This window comes from Emydura macquarii, unplaced genomic scaffold (genome assembly GCF_026122565.2).
Source record: "Emydura macquarii macquarii isolate MOO-44397 ecotype Brisbane River unplaced genomic scaffold, CSIRO-AGI_Emac_v2 contig_561, whole genome shotgun sequence".
Lineage (NCBI taxonomy): Eukaryota > Metazoa > Chordata > Testudines > Chelidae > Emydura > Emydura macquarii.
Genome location: NW_027130698.1, coordinates 15,498,941 through 15,522,255, shown reverse-complemented (window position 1 = coordinate 15,522,255; position 23,315 = coordinate 15,498,941). Strand labels below are relative to the sequence as shown.

At 45.0% G+C, this 23,315-nt stretch overlaps 1 protein-coding gene and 1 long non-coding RNA gene across 3 annotated transcripts; one reads left to right on the top strand and one right to left on the bottom strand.

Moving 5' to 3' along the window:
• Positions 1 to 756: 756 nt before the first annotated feature.
• On the bottom strand, positions 757 to 12,974 carry MAP1LC3B (microtubule associated protein 1 light chain 3 beta). Its single transcript, XM_067540216.1, has 4 exons — positions 12,764 to 12,974; positions 9,168 to 9,223; positions 7,438 to 7,544; positions 757 to 2,649 (listed from the first exon to the last, which is right to left on the bottom strand). Exons 1-4 carry the CDS (start codon positions 12,801 to 12,803, stop codon positions 2,475 to 2,477), a joined length of 378 nt encoding a protein of 125 aa, XP_067396317.1. The 5' UTR covers positions 12,804 to 12,974; the 3' UTR covers positions 757 to 2,474.
• Positions 6,800 to 23,291, top strand: LOC137147825 (uncharacterized). Of its 2 annotated transcripts, XR_010918361.1 has the most exons (5): positions 6,800 to 7,068; positions 19,657 to 19,699; positions 19,794 to 19,930; positions 21,099 to 21,256; positions 23,069 to 23,291. It is a non-coding gene; the product is annotated as an uncharacterized lncRNA (long non-coding RNA). The 2 variants fall into 2 exon arrangements; XR_010918362.1 differs by lacking the exon at positions 19,657 to 19,699.
• Positions 23,292 to 23,315: the final 24 nt, after the last annotated feature.

Below are 23,315 nucleotides of genomic sequence, written 5' to 3'. Positions count from 1 at the left end.
TGAATGCAGACTTAACCCTTAGAGGCAGTATTAAAACACTGTTCTGGAAGGAGTTTTGTACTGTTAAGTTACACAAAAACTGGTGTCTGCTCATTCCTTTCTTGCTAGATCTATTCCTTTGAAACCCTGCAGCTAAGTTTCAATACCTATTCATACATTTGCTTATGAATTGTTTATTAAATCACTGAAGGGCTAGATTCTTCCACTCTTATGCCTGCTGTAATAGCTTACTAGTCAGTCTCAGTAAAGTCAGTGGTGTAGACTCTAACCTCAATTTAAAGATTTCTTTAAACTGATCTGTCACTGTAAAGTCCAAAAAAAGCTAAACCATAACTCATAATGCAGATTTAAACAAGTTAGCCTTGGGATAAAAAGCTAGACAGATTTTAGAGTGGTGAAGTTTTGATCAATCTTTCTTTGTTATGGGAAATGTATTGCATCCTTCTCCACTAACACCTACATTGCAGGGGGAATGGTTTAGAATGGCTCACCCCATCCCTCCCCTATTTCTAACTTCTCCCTTTCTTTTGTGACAGGGTTCCTCCATTCTACAGAGTTATTTTAATATGGTTGTTCAGCATCCTAAACATCCTCAGATTACTAATTCCTACTGGGATCTGCCACCAGACAAATCTATCATTCAGCTGCAGGGTATTGGAATCACCAGGTGGCCCTTGACACATCTGCCTGTCCTTCTCTATGAATGGCTGTTGCATTTAAGTAAGAAAGCTGTCTATAAATTACCATGCACACTGATTTAAGTTAGGATGTAATCCATCCATATCAGCACTGTATTAATTTTTTTAAAAAGCAACATTTTGTACAGGAATCAGTCGTATTGATCACACAGTAATTACAAGAATGGCTGTCATGAGTTAACAGGATGGTTTTACACAGAACTAGACATAGGACAAGCTGCTTTTAGAGTTTACATTAAGTAAACAATGATTAAAAAATTAAATAAGCATTGTGAAGAAGATGCATGCAGAAAGGTGTAGGTACAAATTGTACACCTTGATGTTGTACAGAGCCATGACACAGTAGCAGTGCTTCTCTCCTCCCCCTCCCCCTGGTAGTAAGTTAACTTCCACTAACATGTAGTTAATTCACACACATGATGCACAAGGGTAAATCATAGCCTGCTATCCTCCACTTTACAACAGAGTGAGGATACTGCTCCTACTTGGTACCCTCTGCATAGAATGCATCCCTATTCATGATACTAGTAATACCAAAATTTTAAACTCCATGCAGTTGGCAGGAAGCTTCAGTCACAGAATAGTTGGTGGTTCCTCATAACTTTAAACATCAACTCCTGAATGTGAAATGCCCTTATAAAGCACTGCTCCATCAGTTATGACATGAACAAACACGTGATGGAGACAATTTAAAGTCATGTTTCCGATAGCACGTTTGACTCCAATGTCTTCAGCAGAGATATGTATAAACAAAGCAGTTTGACTGCCAGCACTGAAGAGTTCGTATACAAACTCTGCTGAATATATAGAACAGAAATCAAGAACAGATTAGTGCATGGAGTAAAATGAAAAGATTTTAAGATCAAGATCACAATAGAGCATTACCCATTTTTAGTGGCTGTATCTATTACCCAGTCATGTTTATGGAAGTAATTTTCTTGAACCCAAAAAACCCCACATTTTCTGGAGAAAAAAACAGCCCCTCCGGTTAGGAGGGACCATCCACTGAAAGCTAACTTATAGGGAGCAGCCATTTGTGTCAGTGAAACCAGTGAAGATTTGTCAGACTGAAGTTTCTCTGAATGTTAACTGGCCAGGGGCTAACCTGGAATCATCTTAAAATATATACTTGCTACAATTCGAGTAAAGCTGTAGGGGTTGGTATGAATAATGTACAGGAATCTGGCATCTTATCTTATGCAGTAGCAGTACAACAAAATGATTCCCCCATCACCACCATTTGCCCTGACTTCCTGCAAATACTGAGGCAAATGATTCCATAGTTGGAATAAAGATTTAATATGCACAAACTTGCACTTAGACCCTTACACGTTTGCTCCCTGATGGAAAAAGGAAGCCTTTCCATGAAAAGGAGCCATTTCTAGGAACGGTAAAAGTTAAAAGAAATGTCACATGGAAACAGACTTGTTCACTACTGGAAACTGGTGCCAGTTCCTGTGTCACTGAAGTCAGTCAAATGTCTCTTGTGTTGGCAATCTGAATGTGCAAGGTATGGTTCCATTCAGGAAGTCCAGAGACTTAAAACAAGTGTGCCTGTGTGAAATGACAGCAGGTTTTCAAAGCTGGATCTATGCTTGTCTGCACTGGCACTCAGCTGTTTAATATTCACAAACAAGGCAAGGTAAGATGAGGATACCTGCTAAAGCAAGACTATGCTAAGGTACTGAGAGCAGTAGGTGACATCCCTTTCTTTTTCCTGGGGCGAGGGGATAGAAGGTAAAACCAAAATCCTAGGCTAGGAGCCACTTGAATGGGTTACACAGAAGATTGCACTCCAAAAGTTTCCTGAGAGGCATATACCATGTACAGGAATCCATCTTCATCCTTCTCGCTTTCGTACACCTCCGATATGGGTGTTGACACACTCACCATGCTGTGTCCATTCACCAGTAAGAAGAAAGCCTGAGTGGAGTTCAGCTGCAGGCGTCGTCTGTTAAACAAGGGAAGAGGAGGAAAGCGCTATGGTAATGGAACTGTGCGTTACCCACTATCATTTAACAAAGGCTCGCCTAGGGCTTGTCCACATGCTGCATTAGTGCAGGTTCACACGATCTGGCCTTGTGGACCTCAGGGCGTGCACTAAAAGTTCCTTAGTGAGCATTAACGTAGTCCTGTAAGCCCAACTACATCCAGAGACCCATCAGTGTGTACCAGCAGGATACACATGGACCATCAGCACACCCTAGAACTTACACCCCAGCTGGCTCGCGCTAACACACCATGTAGTCAAGCCCTGAAAGAGACGCTGAATCTCTTGTACAAGGCCTCTGTGGGAAAGTTTGCGAGGTACCCCGGTGGGGTTGTAACAGCATAGTTATACTGCTACAAACCTGCCTGTGTAGACGCTTAAGTACTGAAGTGCCTCTTTTCAGTTTAGCCTGTGTCACTTCAGAAGGAAGTGGAAAGAGGCACTCTTACATGCAAATAAGTGTCTACACAGGGATATAGAATTAGAACTATACTGCTATAATTATACCAAAAGAGAGAAAAAAATTCCCATGTAAATTTTTGTATTTAGGCTTAGTTAAGGAACCTCTCACTGTAACGGTATGAAAGTGACCCAATGACCTGACCTGACACCCCCAAGGTAGCTGGCAGTGTTCTCAACGAGCACCATAGGTCTTGGGAACTCACTGCCTTATCACGCCATCAACGTGTACGCTAAGGCCCATCTTTCTCCTTCCCCCTTGCCTGTGAAGATACAGGTGCTTTTGTAGAGCTGATGGGGTAAACCCCCTAGGATTGTGTAGAGATAGCTTCTATTGTATTTGTTATCCCTGGATTATCTATTTGATAAGGGGAAACTATTTTTAGAAGATTGTCGAGAGTGCCCAGGGCATGGGACAGGGGTTCTTATTCTACTTGGTAAAAATCCAAACAACTATAGAAACGGCTCATTTACTTTAGATCAAATAACTTCAAGCACGTCATTAGAACTGTTTATCTGCATGCACAGTTCAGAAAAGTCAGGCCCTAGAGCCTTCAAAGTTGTAGAATAGTAAAACCAGGTTAGACACTGACAGACTGAAGGATGGAACTATGACTTTCACAAGCACTTGGAGAATACTGGTTCAGCCTAACCTGAAGATCTTTTCCTTTCATATTCCCTGGAAAACACCCTGACATTTATAAACAAGTTTGTCTTTTAAAGGTTACAGAGGAGGGGTCCAAAGAGTCTTCTGCTGGAAGGATAGTGGCCATGATGTGGGACCATCGTTAAAGCTAAGATTTGGTAAGTGTGAATTTGAATAGTCTGTGACCCCTGTAGCGGCAGATCCTGTGGCCTCCAGGTGTTGCAACCTGGCCTACATGGTTGCAGCACCGCTCAAGTTTGGTGCCTCCGCCTCGCCAACACCAATCAATCAAATTTGGCCTTCCACCTCCACCTAGACAGGTGGATGTGCCAGAGCTGAATGGTGGTGTGACCAAGTGGGCCAGCTTGCAATGCCTGGAGTGGGGAGCCACGACCAGCCTTGCAGGACAGGAGCCACCGCTGTGGGATTACCTCGCCCTCTAGCCCCTCCCCATCCTTTGTGACATTTCCTTGTTTTCCCCACATCTCTGCCATGATATGCATCGACATTTTCCAGGGAAAAAAGTCATAGCTTTACCTGTAAGTATGAGGCCTGAAGCAGGAAAAACATGCTTATTCATTCTGGGCTTTGGAATACACAGGCTTCTGCACTGCAGAAGATACATGCAGGACTAAAGTGAGGAGAAATGGGGAGCTTGAAAAAGAATGACTGGGTTGTCATTCTGTTCCTGCAGGAGTATGGAGCTCAGGAGTCAGACTGTCTTCCACAGCGGACAACAGCACATGAATATTCGTTCTAAGTCATCAGGGGAGGGGGCACGCAGGAGCAGACAGCTGCTTCCTGCCAACTCTGTGTTTGCTGCCGATCTCTCAAGAGAAGATTCCTTTACCCTCCCAGCTACAGCACAGTAGAAGAGCCAGCCTGAGCTCACACTAACCACTCAGGATACAAAAGGCTAACTAAGTGTAACGGCCATTGGACAGCACAAGAGGACGTTCCTGCAGAGTGGCTCCAGTTTGGCATATGCAAAAGCACATGGGTAAGACCAAGACCAATTGTACAAAGTCACTCATTGGCACTGAAGCCCAGCATGAAGATGGACAAAAAGAGTGAGTAGCTGAGAGACCTTTCAATTAAGGCCTTGACGACACAGGAAAATTAATCAATTAACTTTTAGTGTAAATTTAAAATGGATTAGTCAAATAGCCTTAAATCCCTGTGTGGATGCTTAGTTAGAATTAAGGCTTTAAATTGGTTTTACTTAATTCACATCTATAGTGGTTTATCTTAATTCAGTTTGAAAGTGAATGAAGAGAAACCAAATTGAAGCCACTTTAATTCTGAATAAGAGCATCCACACAGAGATTTAATGCTCTTCAGGTGTGAATGTAAAATGGATTTACATTAATTTGGATTAAATTTTCCTGTGTGTCTCTGTGTAGACAAACCCTAATGCTAAAGCATTATCGTAATTAAAAAGTCTTTTAAACAGCTCCAAAATACTTTGGGACCCTAATTCTGAAGTCAGTTCCCACTTTTAGTTGTACTTATGTGAGAATTGGGATTAGGCTATAACATCAGTCACTGCCTGTAAAAACCCCACTTATGGGATTGTTAGTGACAGATGAGGAGGGTCTCTATTTTACTATTTGTCCAGAAGACTACTCCAAAAGAAACACTGCTCATATTACAGTTCAGCCAGTGAAACAACCATTCTAGCCTTTAAAACATTAGTGAAGTAACAAACCAGACTCAACTGGTGAATGATACCTGACACCGACAACTACTTACTACCCTCAAATCATATATTCCCTGCTTATGTTAAGATAGGGAACTGTACATGGATCTCCTCTGCTGCATAGTAATGTCCTTATGATACAATGTAACAAGCACCTAATAAGCTTTTTTTCTTTTTTTTAACTTCATCTTTGACTTTCCTCTGAAGCAACCCAAAACAAAAGCAGCATAATATTCAGCCATGGTCTCAGTAAGAAGCATGGATACTAAAGTACCACAGTGCATGAATCTGTATTATGGGATTCAACATTTTCACTTAGGGCTTGTCCACATGTAAGTGGTATTGCTTTAGTTATATCCAACATTGTTAAAGTCCTCTGGCCCCCTAGTCTGGATGCAGTTATAGTGGTAGAGAGATGCTCTATGGCACTATAACTATTCTCAAATGGGAAGGGGAATAAACCATAATGGTAAAACTAGATCTATGTGAGCAGTGAAGGGACTGGAGCTCTGAGCAGCTGCGGCGGGGGGCTCCCCTGCAGCTCCGAGTGGCTGGAGGCCCTCGCAGCTCCAGGCCGGGAGGAGACCCTGGAGTTCTGGGCCACTGCAAGTGGCGGGGGGCCCTGTAGCTCCCAGCCCTGGAACTCCCACAGAGTCCTTCAAAGTTCTGAGTCGCCACAGGTGATGAGGGGATCTGGCAGCTTAGAGCCGGGCCCCTGCAGCTCCGTGGGAACCCAGCAGCTTCCTGCTACCACAGGTGGCAGGGGGAACCCACAGATCCCAGGCCAGGGGGCGCCCAGAGCTCTGAGCTGCTGCGTGGGGGCAGGTGACCCAGGCTGTGGAGCTCTGAGCCTCCAGGGCAGCGGTGCTGGACCTCACCCCCTCCCTCCTCTCCTATAGCAGGGCTTGGGCTCTCATCCCCGTCAGCTCCATTCTGTCACGGCTATTTTTAGTAAAAGTCAGGAATAGGTCACGGTTTGATGATTTTTTGTTTGCTGTCCTTGACCTGTCTGTGACTTTCACTGAAAACAGCCATGACAAAATCTTACCCTTACTGGTAGATATATGGTACAAAAAACTGTTTAAGCCAGGCCTTTGTTTAAAGGGTGTCACAGGATGGCTGGCCTCTTAAAGGGAAGCCAGGACCCAGTCTACTCATTGCAGGCTTCTTTAAGGAGAACAAGTCAGTGATGTGTGGTAAAAAAAGAAGTGCATAAACTAAAACTAAACTCCATATTCCTCAACTGTGAAATAGGTAAACCCTGTTTACCCACCTTTTCCATTGACTTAACAACTGGAACAAGCCATCTCAGCACACCTGTAAGCAGTTAATTAACACCACCTAGGCAGTTAATTAACAAATGAGGGCCTAGGCCTGATAAAAGGCTATCAGTGCTCAGTTGGAGGGAAGTACTTCTAAAAAGAGGAGCTCCCTATGACTTGAGAAGGACAATGAAAATGACCACCACAACCCATGAGCCTTGCCAAGCTGATAAGTGAAGAGTAAGTAAAAAGGGGCTAGCTGAAGAGAACCTGACAGAGAGCTACAGGAGAAAGCTGGAGACTCTGGATCTGAGGTACTTGACTTTATTCTATCTACATGCTGATCCAGCTCCAAGAAATGTGCTGGTAACTCCTGAAGTTGAGAGACAATGCTTGTTGGTGTTAACCCTAGGACCAGAAGGGTTGGCTTTCAGGGGCTAAATCAGTGGGGGTGGGAAGGGTGGAATCTCATTTTATTAATTCCTTTCACAGAGTACCATAACAGGAGCATCTTGTTCTCAATCCCTGGGTCTATGTAAGTCACTAAAAGACCCAAAGAAGGTGACTGAGGACAGTGGGAGGGCACTGTCCTATCACAGTTATCAAAAGCATTCACTAGCTAGCAGATTAACACTGAACTATGACTTTATTTTAATCCAGCATGTACTAAACCCTTAACATACCTGATAATTTTGATTAGCTCACTCATGTTGACGTGATCTGGGACCAGGAACTTAGTTTTATCCAGAACTGGAAGCTGCTTCTCCCCCTTGTACCGTTCAATAATCACCTGGAAGGAAACAATTCTATTATGAAGTAACAGTTATAAGCAGGTGCAGGGGCTCGCCAGGGCTTTCCTCTTATCTATTTTATAACTAAGCATTCATGAACAGCACGGAACATACTGAAGAACTGATTCTGTAAGTTGCAGATTTACTCTTGGTATGGAAGAGTCACCATAACCTAGTTGTAGATAATTACATTGCCGTTCAATCCCTTCTACTCTGCTCACAAGTTTAAACATAGGTCTTGTTATAAAATATGTCTTTCTTTTCTTTTCTAGTGGCAGAGAAGACCTTTATTCAATCCAAAAGAAAAATGGAATTAGTTTGGTTAGAGAGAAATCAGTGCAGTCCAGGAATAGATTCAGCCAAATAAGTTCTTTCCGTTTCCATTTTTCCTTTAATTGGTGAACCAGCTCTGTTTGTATAACAGGCTTCTGGGCCACTTTCTAGTGAACATGCTGATGAACACAGTGGAAAGGTGGTTTTTTTTGTTTGTAATCAAATACTTTGTAGAGGAATTTCCACTGACTCTATCAGTTTTCAGCACTGGAAAACGGTTGAGAGCAAAGACCTCAAATTAAGTTATCCCGATTAAATTATTGCTTTTGCTTTCAGAGAACCAAGGCACCTCCCACACTTTACTAAAGGCCCTCTAAAGATCATTTTATACCATTACAGGTAGGAAAGGCAACTGTCAGACAAAGAATGATAACCTGTTAATTTTTTTCATAATTTATCCCTGCTGCATAGCTTCCTTCTGATTTTTAAACTAGGATTTTGGTTTGCTTTGCAATTGCAAAGGCAAGATCAAGGCTGCACATACAACAGAACTCCGTATTCACCACCCTCACCACACCACAAGAGGAAACTGTAGCCTGGACAGGAGTCAAGAGTTACCACTGAGCAAGTCTAGTGAACATGGTAGTTGCAAATGCACCAATGGTCACTAGAACTCTCACCACGGGTGGGGCTGCATACACAGCAGTAAAAGTCAAAAATTAAAGACAAAAGTCTAGTTTAGAGAGGCAGTTAGGCCCCATCAGCCAAAGTGAGGTGGGGAGTTGGCAGGACTAGTCACTAAGAGATGCTGTCCACTATGGGTCATCTTTCTTGCATCAACAGAGCGCAAGTGTGTTTCTTGGGAGCACAAGTCTGGCTTGCACAAGCAGCACTCCCACCAGGCCTCGGAAGGCGTTTTTTCTTAGATGGTAGGAGTTGGCATATGTTGGCAGCATGGATCCTTAGATCTAATTCAAAGTGTAATTTAAGGCTTTAGGGTTACAATCCTGACCGGAGTTACTGAGTACTCTTCTATTAGAAAGACACTTCTTCAGTTTTTGCATCTGAAGAGTTACACCTAGGACTGTCACTGGACCCAGTCTGTGGTGTTCTGTTACAAGTAGCATTACACTATACATACAGTAGTAGCAGCCCATTATTTCACCTGATTAGCAGCTGCCACCATCTAGCATGTTGGTCATGTTGCCAATCTGAGGATTATTTCCTCAAGTCCAGGCCCCTCTGAAAGGACAATCTTTTATTCTTCTAGACCCAGAGGATTCCTAATATATTTTGGCCTTTCTTCCTTTCCACAGTGAGAAAGATAAGTGATTAAAAACTTTACTTACTGGTATTTTTGTTGGATGCTGATCTCGAATCAGTCGCACATCTTCTACTCTTTGCTCTGCAGGAGGAAAAACATTGTTGATCTAAATGCCCAGATACACACTACATGGGTTTTGTTTTAAGCCTCAGCAATACAAGGTATGCTATTGCCTTGGGCTTTTACTTTAGACTTTTTTCCTATTGAAAAAGTGAGGTAAAGAAGTTATCACAATAGGAAAACCGGTTAAGCCAAGGCAATTGTTTGTATTTATTGCTGCTTTAAACTCTCCACTCACGGATGACAGTTCTGTTCTTTGACTAGCAAGATAACTACTAAACTCATTTTGGCTGAGAACCTACAGTATGTCAATGCAGAAGGAGATGCCCACTGAAGCAGAGGACACTTAATCATGTGACTATACTGCATCAAGTCATGTTATCCTAGATTCCTGTTTAGGGAATCTTAACATGATGCTATCCTAGGTTTAATCTTGTGTTCCTGAAGAGGGAGTTGCAGGCTACACTGCGCTGAGAGCTACAACTACCTGAAACAGGCCAATATCAGCTTACACTGTACACTCTAATATTAGTTACCCATTTTCTATTAATTGCACACCACATGTCACACAAGCGGATGGTGCTCTTCTTGTAAACTCTGGTTTGTTCAGTATTGATCCATGCCAGTTTGCAAGACACGTTTCACTTCCTTTTAAAGGGAGGTATTAGTAGTGCAGATGTAACACTGAGCTAAAGTTGAAGTCAGACCTGGTGTAAATAGATGCAAATGCTTTGAAGTCCGTTATGCCTGCTTACACAAGGTCTCAACTTGGACTTACAGTGAACTCAGACTTTATCTCCAGTTCTCTATGCTTTATGGGTCATCTCCCTCTATAAATACCTCTTTCAGAAAAAAGACTGAATGCTACTGCATGGCCTACACATCATTAGCAGATTTCTGTAATAAGAACAGATCTTCATAGGAGAAGACAAGCCTTCAGCAACACCCATCAACCCACCCCATTACTTTTAGTCTAAGGTAAAGACAGATTATCTGGCCTGTTATTCAATAAACTGCTTTTCACAGCTGTCCTTTGGTCACTGCTAAGATCTCATGCATCCACCACTTACATGGAAGCTTTCCCTGTGATTAATAAGAACATGCAACTCATGATTTTTCAAATCAAATTAGTTTCAGACAAGAATCAAACAAAACTAAAGCTTCCAAAGAGCAGGTCTGCAGTGATCTGTGGGAACTAACCATTTCCCCAGACTTAAGATCTTTATTACAAAATTCCTGTTGCTCAAGACCTTAAATACCCAAATGACTTCAAGAGACTAGTTCTAATTCACTGTGAATTCAAGAGTTCCTGATATTCTAACACTCATAATCTTAGGGTTCACCATCACCACTTCTGAGAGCAGAGAAGTATACAATTAAGCAATATCCAATCTTAAATTTATCAGAAAGGAGAGTTATACTTGCGGCGGGTCGGGAGGAAAAGTAATCCTCAACTAAGCAAATACAATTAGTTTTAGTAACTTTTCTACTGAAACAGATGAGTTTTGAGATGGGAATTTTGTTTGATTCTAGCACTGTACTGTGGAGTAGACGTGGCACAAAAAGGGAGCTAAACAAATCTCTCTGATTGTGCATGGCTTGTTCAAAATCAAGTCTTGGTCAGTCAGTTGCATATGAAAGCTGTACTCTGACTGCATTAGTTGCAGAGGCAATAGATTGGCTGTCATCCTAGCTGAACTTAATACCTGGGACTGAGGTAGTGTTTAGGAATTTGGGGGAACAACAACTTTTTGGGGGGAAGCTGTTGTTGGTATTTGAAGCTCCAGGAGAAGGGAGCAGATTAGATTCATAGACTTTGCTAGGGTACCATTTGCCAGCAAAATCAGTACAGGCACTAGCTAGAATACATGGGGGGAGGGAACTGTGGAGTGTAGTTTGTCTCCAGAAAGGGTGGGGGAGAGGAGTCTGGATCAATTATTTCCATCAATTTTATTTTGCATAGACGACTTAGCAAGAATTGGCAGCACAGCCTATTCCACTTGCGAAGTAAATGGAAGCCCCATGAACAATAAAAGGAGATGGCATTCCAGCACTCCTCCACTGATCTATATGACCAGATTAAAGAATGCAGCCCTTCAATCTTTTTGGCTCCATCTTAGCCAGGAAGTGGCTGCCAGTTTTGGCACCATTCTAGCAAACTGTGCTTTATACCTGTGCTTGCTGAAAGGGACTAATCTGGTTTCCCCAGCCAACAGTAAACAGGCTATTTTATGCTCCGACTCCTTTGAAGAACTAAAGAGGGATGCAAGGAATATTTGTCAGTTTACAAACTAAGTGGAGAATTATTTCCATATGCGAAAGTCAAAACTGAAAGTGGAATTTAATTCTCATAGCGATAGCACACAGGAAGTTATATGCTAAACCCTGATAACAAGGGGCCCTGTAGGCTTAATTTCAGGCACTGAATGAAGAGAGAGGTTTTCTGGCTCCTGGGAGTTTTGCAGTCAACACTGGATCATGCGCACGTGCAATATCACCAGCCCAAGTACCTAATGAAATGCACTGCCAAATCCTTTTGCAAGCATCAACACCACCATGCTACCAAATTCCAGAGCAACCTGCCTCTAACCAATAGCTGTCCGGGGCTGTTCCCTTGGGTCTCTACAGCTGAAACTTTGGTCCTGCGGCTACCAGGCGCTCCCACTCACAGACAGGTTTTCCTGCCTGCTAACGCGGAACAAGTACCCACTCTGCACACCACAGACAATGAAATCAAACCACAACACCACCTCTACTTTCATTTTCTGCCGTGGGGCAGCACGACAAGTGACGATTCTTGTTCCACTCCAGCAGCCAGGGAAGCCACTTTAGACGGAAGTTTAACAACAACAACAGAGAGCTGTGCTTTAAAAAACATTAGAGAGACAGGCAGGGACGTTAAACCAAGGCCTGCTGCGGTGGGAACCTTTTTTTTTTTTTTTTTTAAATGTATGTGAAGCAGCCAAGCTCAGCCCTGCATCTTCAGGCAGCCTCGGGCGGCAGCTCCTCCGAACAGGGGGCTGAGCTGACGCTCCCTCGCTCGTTCCCTGTCCGATGGGGGGCACTGACGGGCCGTGTGGTGCCTCCTGCCCTGGCAGGGCCAGCTCGCACCTGGACGAGGGCTGGCTCAAGACGGACGTCAACACGGCGTGAGTCAACAGCGCTGGAAGACGGCCTGAGGCAGCGCCCGGAGAAGCGACGGCGCCTGAACCGGAGCAACAAGCGCGGCGCCTGATCCGCCCCCCATGGCACCGCAGCAGGCAGGTCCCCGCCGCTCCTCGGCCACGGGCAGCGGGCCCGGCGGCGATGCTGGCCTCCGCCGCAGGCTGGGCGCGGGCTGCCGGCGCGCCCGGGAAGAAGGGGGGGACCCCCCCCACCTCCGGAGAGCGCGGGCGGGCGGGGGTCCCTCCCCTGTCACCCCAGTCAGAGCGGGGAAGGGGGGGTCGCCCCTCCCCCCGCACCTGACAGGCCCCTGCCTCACACGCCGCGGCGGCGCCTCCCCCCCGGGCTGGGCGGGGGGGGGGGGTCACTGGGACCGGTCCTCCCGTCCCCGGCTCTCACCGAAGGTGCGGCGCTGCTTGAAGCTCTTCTCCGAGGGCATGACGGCGGCTCGGCTCGGCGCGGCGCGGCCCAGCCCGGCTCCCGTCCAGACGGCTACTGAACTGACTGACTGCTGCGCCGCTTCGCCCAACCGAGGCCACCAGCGGGGCTGGCTCAACCGCGCGTCACAGGGAGGGGGGCGGAGTCCGGGCCCAGCGCGGACGCGCCTACCCCTCCCCCCCCCCCCCCCCCCCCGTCGCCATCTTGAGTGTGGCGGAGCGCACGGCTGCCCTGCGCGTGCGCAACAGAGGGAACGCGGCGGCGCTCAGTGGCGCGGAGGCCTGCCCCTCGCGGCGCCCGCTGCCCTCACGTGCGGCCTGAGGAACAAAGCGCGCCCGAGAAACCGCCTCAGGGCCGCGCCTCGCGTGCGCGGGCGGTTGAGACTAACGAAATCACGCGGGCTGCCCGCCCGCAGCTCGCCCCACGGTCCCGGCCACAGATCCCTCCCCACCCACCTGCCAAAGCCCCTTCCCCAGATCCGGCCAGAGCCCTGCGCACCGCCATACCCCAGCCCGTGATACCCCCTCAGCTGCCCAGCCCCCACCCCCACACACCGTGCTCCCCTCACCAGCTCCGGGCAGAGCTTTTGGGGACCATTTATCCCAGGAGCCTGGCCAGGCTGCCCCACAGTACCCCCCTCACTAGCCCCCCCACACACCACAATGCTCCCCACACACACCCCAGCATGTCCCCATCAGCCCCCCCACCGTGTCTTCCACACACCTCCATACCCCCCACCAAACCCAGCCAGACCCCCCCAAACACCATGGTGTCCCCCACATGCTACCTGCTAACCTGGCTACTGCCGCTCTCATGATCCCCCCACCAGCACCAGGCCAACCGGCTCTCCTTTTCCCCCATGCCACATAGCGTCACCCCTCCCAGCATCAGACTGACCCCAAACCATCCCCTGGCATCATACCAACCCCTGACACCCACCCCGCCACATGCCAGCACCTGGGTACTCCCACCCCCATACAAATATCCCCACGCCAACCATAGCCCCCCATGTCATTTCCTCCCACAGCCCTACGCTAGCATGCTCAGCCACGCTGGCTGGGCTCAGCAAATACTGTAACTGGCTGCCCCAACATGGGTTTAATTATACACACAGGGGACCACTCAGAGCTTGTCTGGGTTAGCATCGCCCTTACGTTTCCAACTATGGCACTACTGCCATTGCGGCTCTGTTTTTGCTAGGCTAGTATAGACCAGACACTGGCGGTTTAACCACTGTGTGGTTGCTTGTCTGCCTCCATAGCTGATCAACACAGGATATGTGTCTGTTACAGCCTCTATTTACAGAGCCTGGCTCTTTATGTAGCTATACCTGTTCAGACTTATGCTTTCAGCCCTCGAGTTACCTCCAAGGTTCAATCCCTTGTCAGCCAAGATGCTGTCTATCACACTAGCACTTTGGTAGCATGAGAATAGGAAATAAATACCAGTGTATACATAGCTTCTGAGTCTAGCTTCAGTTTGTTTCCCAGTCTATAAGGAAATCACCTGCAGCTAAACAATAGCTGAAACAACTCACTCCTTCCCATTCCATTCTCCTGGTCAGAGGTCACCTGCTCATCTCCCTTCACCCCGTGCACATACACACCACATCTCACAGAGCAGGTGGCAATTGCACAACCTACATGATGCTGTTAAAATGCAGATGCTATTATGACAAGGAAATATGACAAAGCTGATCAGCAGTCTTCACATCTAGCCATTATTTTGTCCTTGCCAGACCTTTTGCCTAAGGGTGGCTGATTGAGTGCATAAAACAAGCGATAGAGGGTCCTTTCTGGGGAAAAAGAGGTCTCAAATCCTTCAGAGACATTAAGCAACAATCCCAGCCCCAATTTGGCTGACAACAGGGATCATATCTCCACAACTGTATGGATACCACCCAGCAGACATTATTTAAATTTACGGCCACAAGGATCCCCCAGATCATCTAATCTGCCCCGTACCAACAGGTTATTTGCTTTAGAGAGAACAGCCACTTACCCTGAATATTGTTCTGACTTGGTATTTGATTTATAATACAAAGCAAAAATAAGAGTATTTCCCCCACTTTTATAACTCAAAACAGCTGAATCAGTGTAGCCTAAGTTTTCAAAACACATTCTCTTTTGGGGTGGGGCAGAATCAAGAATGGTTAGTTTTAAGGGATTTTTTTGTTTGTTTGCAAAATTTAAAACAGGAATTTATCACAAAATTTGCCTTTTCATAGCCATAGCATTGACCCCCCATATAGATATGTATTTTTATTCATATTAACATAGACTGCATAAAAATAGTTTAACTTATCAAAGAGATGGGGAAAAACAAGGGGTAGGGGACTTAAAAGTATAGGAGCAGTTTATTTTAAGTATAAGCAAGTTGCATGATTCAGTCTTTCCCTGGTGCATTTAGGCTTTGTCTACACTTAGGGCTTGTCTCCATGTACAGCACTACAGCGGTTCAGCTGTGCCACTGTAGCACTTTAGTAAAGACATTCCTTTGCCAACAGGAGAGCTTCCCCATCAGCATAATTAATCCACCTCCCCGAGAATAGCGGTACCTATTTCGACAGGAGAAGCTCTCCCGTCAACATAGCGCTGTCTACATGTGGGGCTAGGTCAGTATAACTACATTGCTAAGGGGTGTGGATTTTTCACATCCCTGAATGACTTAGTTATACTGATATAAGTCTGTAGTGTAGACCTGGCCTAAGCAACAGTAGCTATATCTCACATGTTCTGCTGCATGTGCTAACATACAACTGCTGTGCCTGGATTAGAGAGTTTTAGAAGATGCTTATTAGGTAGAGCTAAGAAATTCCATCCAATATCACACCTTTAAAGCCCAGACTAGACAAATCTTCATTGTGAAACCTGGACAAAGTCATATCAATTCATCAAATGTGTTAGAATTGTAGCAGAACCCAAACGCTTTCAGTTGCAAACCAAGTTTTCATTTATGCCTGCCACAGCCACCAGCCTCTGCTTAAGTCAAACTGTTTTTAGATTTTAACTGCCTTATGATACACTCTATTGGGGTGACCCATGACCTTGCCATGGTGATGCATTAAAGTCAGAGTTCTTTCTGCAGCCTGTCAGACAAAAATTCTTAGCAAGACAAGAATGCTTCAGTACATTGGGAATCCCTTAGTCAACTGGTTGATGAGTTGATTACTTGTGGCGTGGTTACAGTTTCCAGGAAGGAAATATAAATTAAAATGACAGGATGCCTTTTTTTCATTTCTCAAGGAAGACTCAGTAGGCACCTTATGATTCAAGGCCAAGTATTTCCGGTAGCAATATAATCATAGGATGAGATCACTACAAAATGCGACAGCCTTGAGGTCTATGAATGCTTCCATCTATCATACGAAAAATAGCAGGTGAAACGAGTTAGCTGATCATCAGCAGGGAGGTTGGTGCATTTAAAACCTAAACTACAGGAATAAAATCTATGCTTGCTTCCTCTGCCTGCTGATTGAAGAATAGGGAGATCCCTTTTAAAGAGACCACTTTTAAAAGCTGCTCACACAAGTGGCTCACCGTTGGAGCCACTCCATTTCTGAATAAGAAACATCATCCTTAGCTTTAGACATTACACTGAATTAGAATCCACTATAGTCTCTGAATTGCTGTACTCTCCGGGACTTCAGGCAGTGGGACAGGGAATACCAATTCCACTAGTACTTTTGGGGCCAGCTATCCAAAAGTAGTCAGCACCCAGCAGCTCTTACTATTCTCAGAGGGAGCTAGTAGGTATAGAGCCCTTTTGAAAATCAGAGTATCTGATTTAGGTGCCTAAGTGGGAGAAGAGCTCTTTTGAAAAGCTGGTCCATATAACACATCGATCTTAATGCACTTTACAAAAACGGGTATTGTTATCTCCTCTTCACAGATGGGGCAATAGAGGACAGAGAAATGAGGTGACTTACCCAAGGTCTCAGCAGGTCAGTGGTAGAGCTGGGACTAGACCCTAGTTCTGACTCCCATTCCCATGCCCTATCCACCAAGTCTCACTAGCTGTCAAACCTGAAATAGAACACACTAGACATTGGCCATGGTGTCATTTATTAGAAGGCAGCTCTGTGCAGGATTACAGAGGTCCACGTTCAGAGAAAACTGTGCCAAGACTTTCTTTTCTGTAGACTGCAGCAGAATATTTCAGTCCTGAGAGACATTATGTGTTAGCTTTGATTCCAGCCTACACAGATTCCATCAATTGAGAGTCTCAAAGGTTACAGGGACCATCCAGGCAAATACTGAGACAGCAAAAAACACATCTTTATTGTCTGTTATACAAGAGCAGATCCCATTAGACAAGGGAATGTTTTCCCTGCTGGGGCCTGCTGCTGGGAAAAGCTGATCCTGTACAATTCTTAAATATCCTCATTTCTGAGCAATAATATATTTAAACTAAAGACTCTAGAATAGCAGAGAATAGTCACCTAACTCTGGCTTTATTCAACCAGCCATAGGTTAGGATCTACAATCACTCTGCCTTAGAAAGGGATTATCACACATCAATCATGATAAGTTTTCTTTTGAGGGAACAGCTACAGAACACTTTAGAGCGAGCCTCAGGTTGATAGACACGGGCTAATGGGGCTCGCACTAACACTCTAAAAATAGTGAGATAGCCAGTTCTTTAGAGTGATTGCAAGCTCTCTTTGAGGCTGCTCGCTAGGTCTCCTGCCCCACTGCTCTCTCTCCCACATGCCTTTACTGGAGCACACCTAGCTGTTTCTGGAGGAAGCTGTCTCCTTTTCCATCCCAGCAGAATTGTCTGGGCCAACACATTATCTGCCCTTATGCCTTCAGTTATGGCTTTCCTGGTCTCCCCTTACCCTTGTAAACCAGCTTTCTCTGCTATAAAATAAGCCATTCCTCAGGTGTTTGTCTGGACCACCACTGTTTATTGTCCCTCTTCCCAGTACTGTCCAGCAGGGATCTTTCCCCCAGACTCACCCATCTCAAAGGAATCTCCTAATCAAAATCTCTTACTATTAAACCCTTGGCTGCTGTTCTCCAGAACGGTTTGCTAAATCTTTGACAAGGACAAACATAAGGAAACTTCACACACCGCACAGTCAACCGATGGAACTCGTTGCCAGGGGATGTTGTGAAGGCCAAATGTATAACCTGGGTTAAAAAGGAATTAGACATGTTCATGGAGGATAGGTCTATCAATGGTTATTAGCCAAGGTGGTCAGGGATGCAACCTCATGCTCTAGGTGTCCTTAAACCTCCAAGTGCCAGAAGCTGGGACTGGACGACAGGGGATGGATCACTTGAAATTGCCCTGTTCTGTTTATTCCCTCTGAAGCATCTAGCACTGGCCGCTCTCAGAAGACAGGATGCTGGGCTAGATGGACCATTCGTCTGAACCAGTATGGTCATTTTTATGTTCTTAAGACTAGCCCATCACCACTACAGACTTGCAGGAACACATATTGCATCAATGTTCTTGACATTTGCGCTCCAGTTACTACCTTAAAACAAAAAATCTCTACCTACAGCCTACTCTCACGAAACCTAAGCTGGGAAGCAGTGGCTAACTCCATCCATCCTTTAAATCAAGCGGGTCTTTCATGACGGTCACTTGATGAAAGCCCATCTTCCAGGACCCAGTGAGATTTCCATATCAGCTAATTGACAGCATGTTGAAATATATTTCACAGTCAGAATTACAAACCCATCCCAAACTTCCCTGGTGGTGTATGGGAGAAGTTTATTCCTTTGTTCTCTGTACTGCACTTGTTCTGTTGCTAAATAGAGTATGTTAGTCTCCAGGGTTGTCAAGTCAGTGCCTCACACCAGCATTAAATTCAAACACAATGAGAAGAAAAACATGAAATCACTTTACAGGTGAAAGTCCATAAAATGAAGGGAAGGAAACAGTATTGCACTCTATTGCCGGTCACTATAGTGTGGTTTACGGTCTAACCAATGTCCTTGCTCAGAAAAATTGTGGCAATTTGTTTGTTCCTTCCTTTCACTTCCCCTCCCTCCCCCCAAAAAAGAGAGAGAAAGTTCAGCTAACTAGTGTGGACAGGAAAAAGCTGGGTAACTGAAGGAGCTGGGAGAGAGATTCTCTCAATGTACACGAATTTTCTAGTGTTTTTATTGATTTAAACCTGACCCTTTATATTACTCGATGGTCTTGAATATATTGAATCCCAGGATGCAGCCATTCTCCAGTTGATACAGATTTTCTGGTACCAGGAGTGAGAGCCAGCCAGTGTTTGTGATAATTTAAAATGGTTCTGTTGAGAATTGTAAACCTTACATTTGCCTTAAAATTGTTACAATCCTGTGAGAAAAATCCTTAGGAGTTTAAATTTGTTCTTGAAAAGTTCTGTAACTTTTGCCCTCACTCACAAGGAATTAAGAATAAAAAAAAGCAATAGTAATTCTTGTGGAGCGTGCAAAACAGCAATGTTTTGTGCTCTCCAAGCTGGCCCTGCATAGGGAATTGCACGAAAAGTGCTGCACCCAGCTACCGCAGATACTGACATCAGTTAATGATACTGGTGCTTGAGCAAACGTTTCTTGGCCTCAGAAATCACTTAGGAAGATCAAGTTGTTTTCTGTGAAAACACCATGAGTCAGTTGATTTTTGGCATCCGGGAAAGAATAACTTAAATGTATATAGCTCTGTTCATCCCAAAAGTGCTACACTCCCTTTGCAAGCATGACGAAGTATATATTTTGTGTGTGTGGATTTGTGGAATAATATCTTATGTAATAATATGTACTACTCTGTTTAGTACATCTTGAATTCAAGGATCTCCCAGCACTTTACAAATGTTAATTAAGTCTCATAGCTGCCTGTGGGTAAATATCATTGTTATTTTGCAGATCGAGATGCTGAGACATGGATAGGTTCATAACCTGGCCACAGGTACCCAACTGTTACTCTGCAGTATAGCCAGCAATAGAACCTAGAACACCTGACTCCAAGCCCCGTGATCTAATTACATTATGCTTCTTCTCAGAACTGATCCTGCTGGAGGAGTGAGACAGGCAGACTGGAATTACTCAGACTGGAATCTGGCCAAGACACCAAGAATAATAACCCTTCGTCTATGAAATTGCCACAGTCTTTAATGGCCGCTCGTGATTAGGACCACAGGTGATCAATCAGTTTTACAGCTCATTAGACAGACAACACCTCCCTAAGTTCAGCAACCCATTGCACTGTGCACTGTGCTTAGCACTGACTCAAAGAGAAAAAAGCCACTGACGGAGTCATCAGCTGCATTTCTGCAGCATTCTGGGTTTTCCTTGGAAGTCCTCCATCTGCACACTGACCAGCTTATCCTGTAAAGTCAAAGCCCAGCTAAAATAGCAAAAGGTGGTGATTGCTAAAATCAGGAGGAGAAAAGCTATTTCCCAGAAAATGAGGAACATCTGGAATCAAGATGTAAAAAACAAAACTGTAGTCCTTGAGGATGTATTCCTAGGCTGGAGTGATGAGCCATAACTGGCTGTTGTCCAAAGAATCCCTTCCCCAGGGCCACATAATACAAGGCAGAAACTGCACTGCAGGCTTACACCATGAGCTGCACTGTTACAATCACTGTAGAGAGCAGGTGTTGCAAAGAGAACTTTTTCGCCCGTCTCTACCTGGTTTACAGCCCTCCTCTTCCTCTTGCTTAACTGGCAAATACATAATCCTCTGTCATAACTGTTCAGATTATATCTGGCTAGCTGTGCCATCTGTTGGCACATGTAAACATCTGCAGGATTCCAAAAAATGGGGACACCCATTTTTCCGAGCCCTTGAAAGTCTATGAAAGACCTTAACTGACTTCAGTGGGAGGCTGGGAGCTATATCAGGCCCTTTATTGCTGGGGAGAAATGAAACGCGTGTGTTTCACCTTTCAGTACATCCCTTATTCAAAAACACTACAGTAACTGGCCCAAGCGCTGCAGCCTGTAATAGTGATAGTGAGGTGTTTGTGGCTAGTACTCTAGAATACCGCATTATTTTTGCGCAGTAATTAAGGATGTTCAAGTAATTGGTAGTACCAGAGAGAACGTGAGTAATATATTTATTTTTATATTTTATTTTATTTATTTTATATATATATTTATCCTTGCCCCTGCCAGGAAAATTAAAGGTGATAGCATAACATAGCAGGAACGTCCATTTGAAAATTTGACAGCAGTGAGTTAAGCCTCCAGAGGAGGCGCTGAGGAGATTTAAATATAAGGTTTCTGATCCTACACGGCACCCAAATTGCCCCCACTACTCTCATCCTCTTGGTCCATCCTCCATATTCTCTCTCTCCCTGTAGCAACATCAGGAGCTGTCACCTGAATTGTTTGCCAGCTGGTGCCCCAAGTGGACATCATTGCAAGACCCTCTATCTATCTGGATCCTGGCGTGACTTCAATGAGAGTTACTCCTAGCCTTTGGAGCCCTGGTGTTTCAAACCACCACTGCATCCACATGGTGAGACAAGAGTCATCCTTTAGCGCTAGCAGAGCACTTCATATCGTTGGCTGCAGGCTTCGATCACCAGGGAGGAGTTAAAATCCTTATGTTTTATACAGCTAGGGAAGCAAAATGACTGGTCCAAGGTCCCACAGATCTGATCTACAGCCAACTGCCTGCATTGACTTCACTGGGTTTTGGATCAGGCCCAGAGTGAATCAGGGTGTGCATTCATGTATTCCTAGCTCCCAGTTCCATCATGCTCAGACTCCTAAGCCATGCTGCCTGTCATGTGAGACAATGCAGAGTGGAGACAGCCCCCCTCTTTGTTATTGAGTCATTTCCTCTCTCTCCTTGCTTTCCTCTGCCTCAGCTCATAAGAAGCTGCCTGGTGTCACCATGGACCAGCCTGTCCTCTGCTGGCTCGAGCAGTTTTAGGGCATGAAATGGAGAGAAGGTGCTTTCACTGTTGATTGAAAAGCCCAGTTATTAAGAGACTTGGCAGCACCTCAGAGTCATTGTGGTGATGGATAAATCCTTGTAGCCAAGGGGATGATGAGGATATGTTTTGGTTGCATGCTCCTGTGTCAGATGCTGTGAAGAGGCAAAACCAGAAAAATGGAAGGAGGACGGGCTGATATCTTTGTGACATTAGTCCGTGCTGTACTGTGAAGTTTCAGCATGGAGTAATGTCACAAAGGTATCATTTGTTTTAGTTTCCAACTGAGTCCTTGCCACCAATCCCTTTGCTGCTTTTCCCCTGCACCTACTGGCCCTAACTGACTACATAGTGGCTACAAATTCCTCTAGACCAGCAGCACCAGAACTTTTGTGCTTCTGTGTGGGGACCGGAGGGTAGCATGATGAACCAGGGGGGCCATGTGATTTGATCCATATAGAAGGCAGCTGTTTGGCTCTCCACATTCCTCTTATGCCTCCCGTGCAGCCACATTTCCAAAAGTGGCTATTGGTTTGGGATGATTCAATCTCTGGGTGCCCAAATTCAAGTCATCTGGGGCTTGACTTTCAGAAGTTTAGAGCACCTGCAGCTTCCATGAACTGAAATCAGAGCTATGGATGACCAGCTTATCTGAAAATCTTATCAAGCCCAAAACTTTCAAGCTGGGCACCCCAAATCAATGGCTTCTTTTGAAAATGGCCTTATTTCACAGAAAGCTTCGTTTCCCCTTCACAGCATCTGACGCAGGAGCATGCAACCAAAACCAAAATGCATGTTCCAGGACTCCTTGAGTTGCATCCTCCACACTAGCTCCCATCAACAGATCATCCATCTTCTCCTATCAAAATGTCCAGCAACCCCACTCACGTCTGCACACTCACAGACTTATTGCATTTTGGTTGAATCTTGAGCTAGTGTTTTGCTGGTAAATCAGCATGGGGGATATGGCAGCATTGTGGCAGTAACTGTTATTTCTGCATCTATGGTACCTCCAGCCATTAATTTCTAAGGTGAGAATATAATGGCCCGGTATATTAAGTGTGGGCCATTATTTATTTATTTTTATTGGCAGGGTTGAAAGACCCCAATTAGGGGAGGACTCCTGGCTCCATTGAAGTTAGTGGCAAAACTCCCCTTGATATCAGTGGGGCTAAGATTTCCTCCCACCAGTCCCTATTGTAGAGGCATTATACAAACCACTGCTGCAGTTTGTTCCTACTCCAGCGAGCTCAAAATTTAATACTGACTCTTCATAAGGTGGAAGCAAACATAAGGTTTGTTTTAATTGTTAATGTTTAAATGGAAACAATCTTATTTCCTTGCAAATAAAATTAATACATATCCCTAAGCCTTGTGTCTTTTCTCTGCAGGGTGCTGCCCAGATATTCCTGAGCCCCCACAGCCCTCCTTTTAGTAGCTCATAATGTTTGAAAGCCTAGGAATTGCAAAGGGAAAAGGATTCTTCCCAAAAAGCCACAGCAAGGAGGAGTCATTTGCAAAAGCAGAGCCATCTCCCAGCGTTTCAGAGTTGCTGTGTCTATAATTATGGTCACTGGAGATCTCATGCACTAAGACGACAAAAATACAAATGAAATAACCCGTCTCCATGAAACAAAC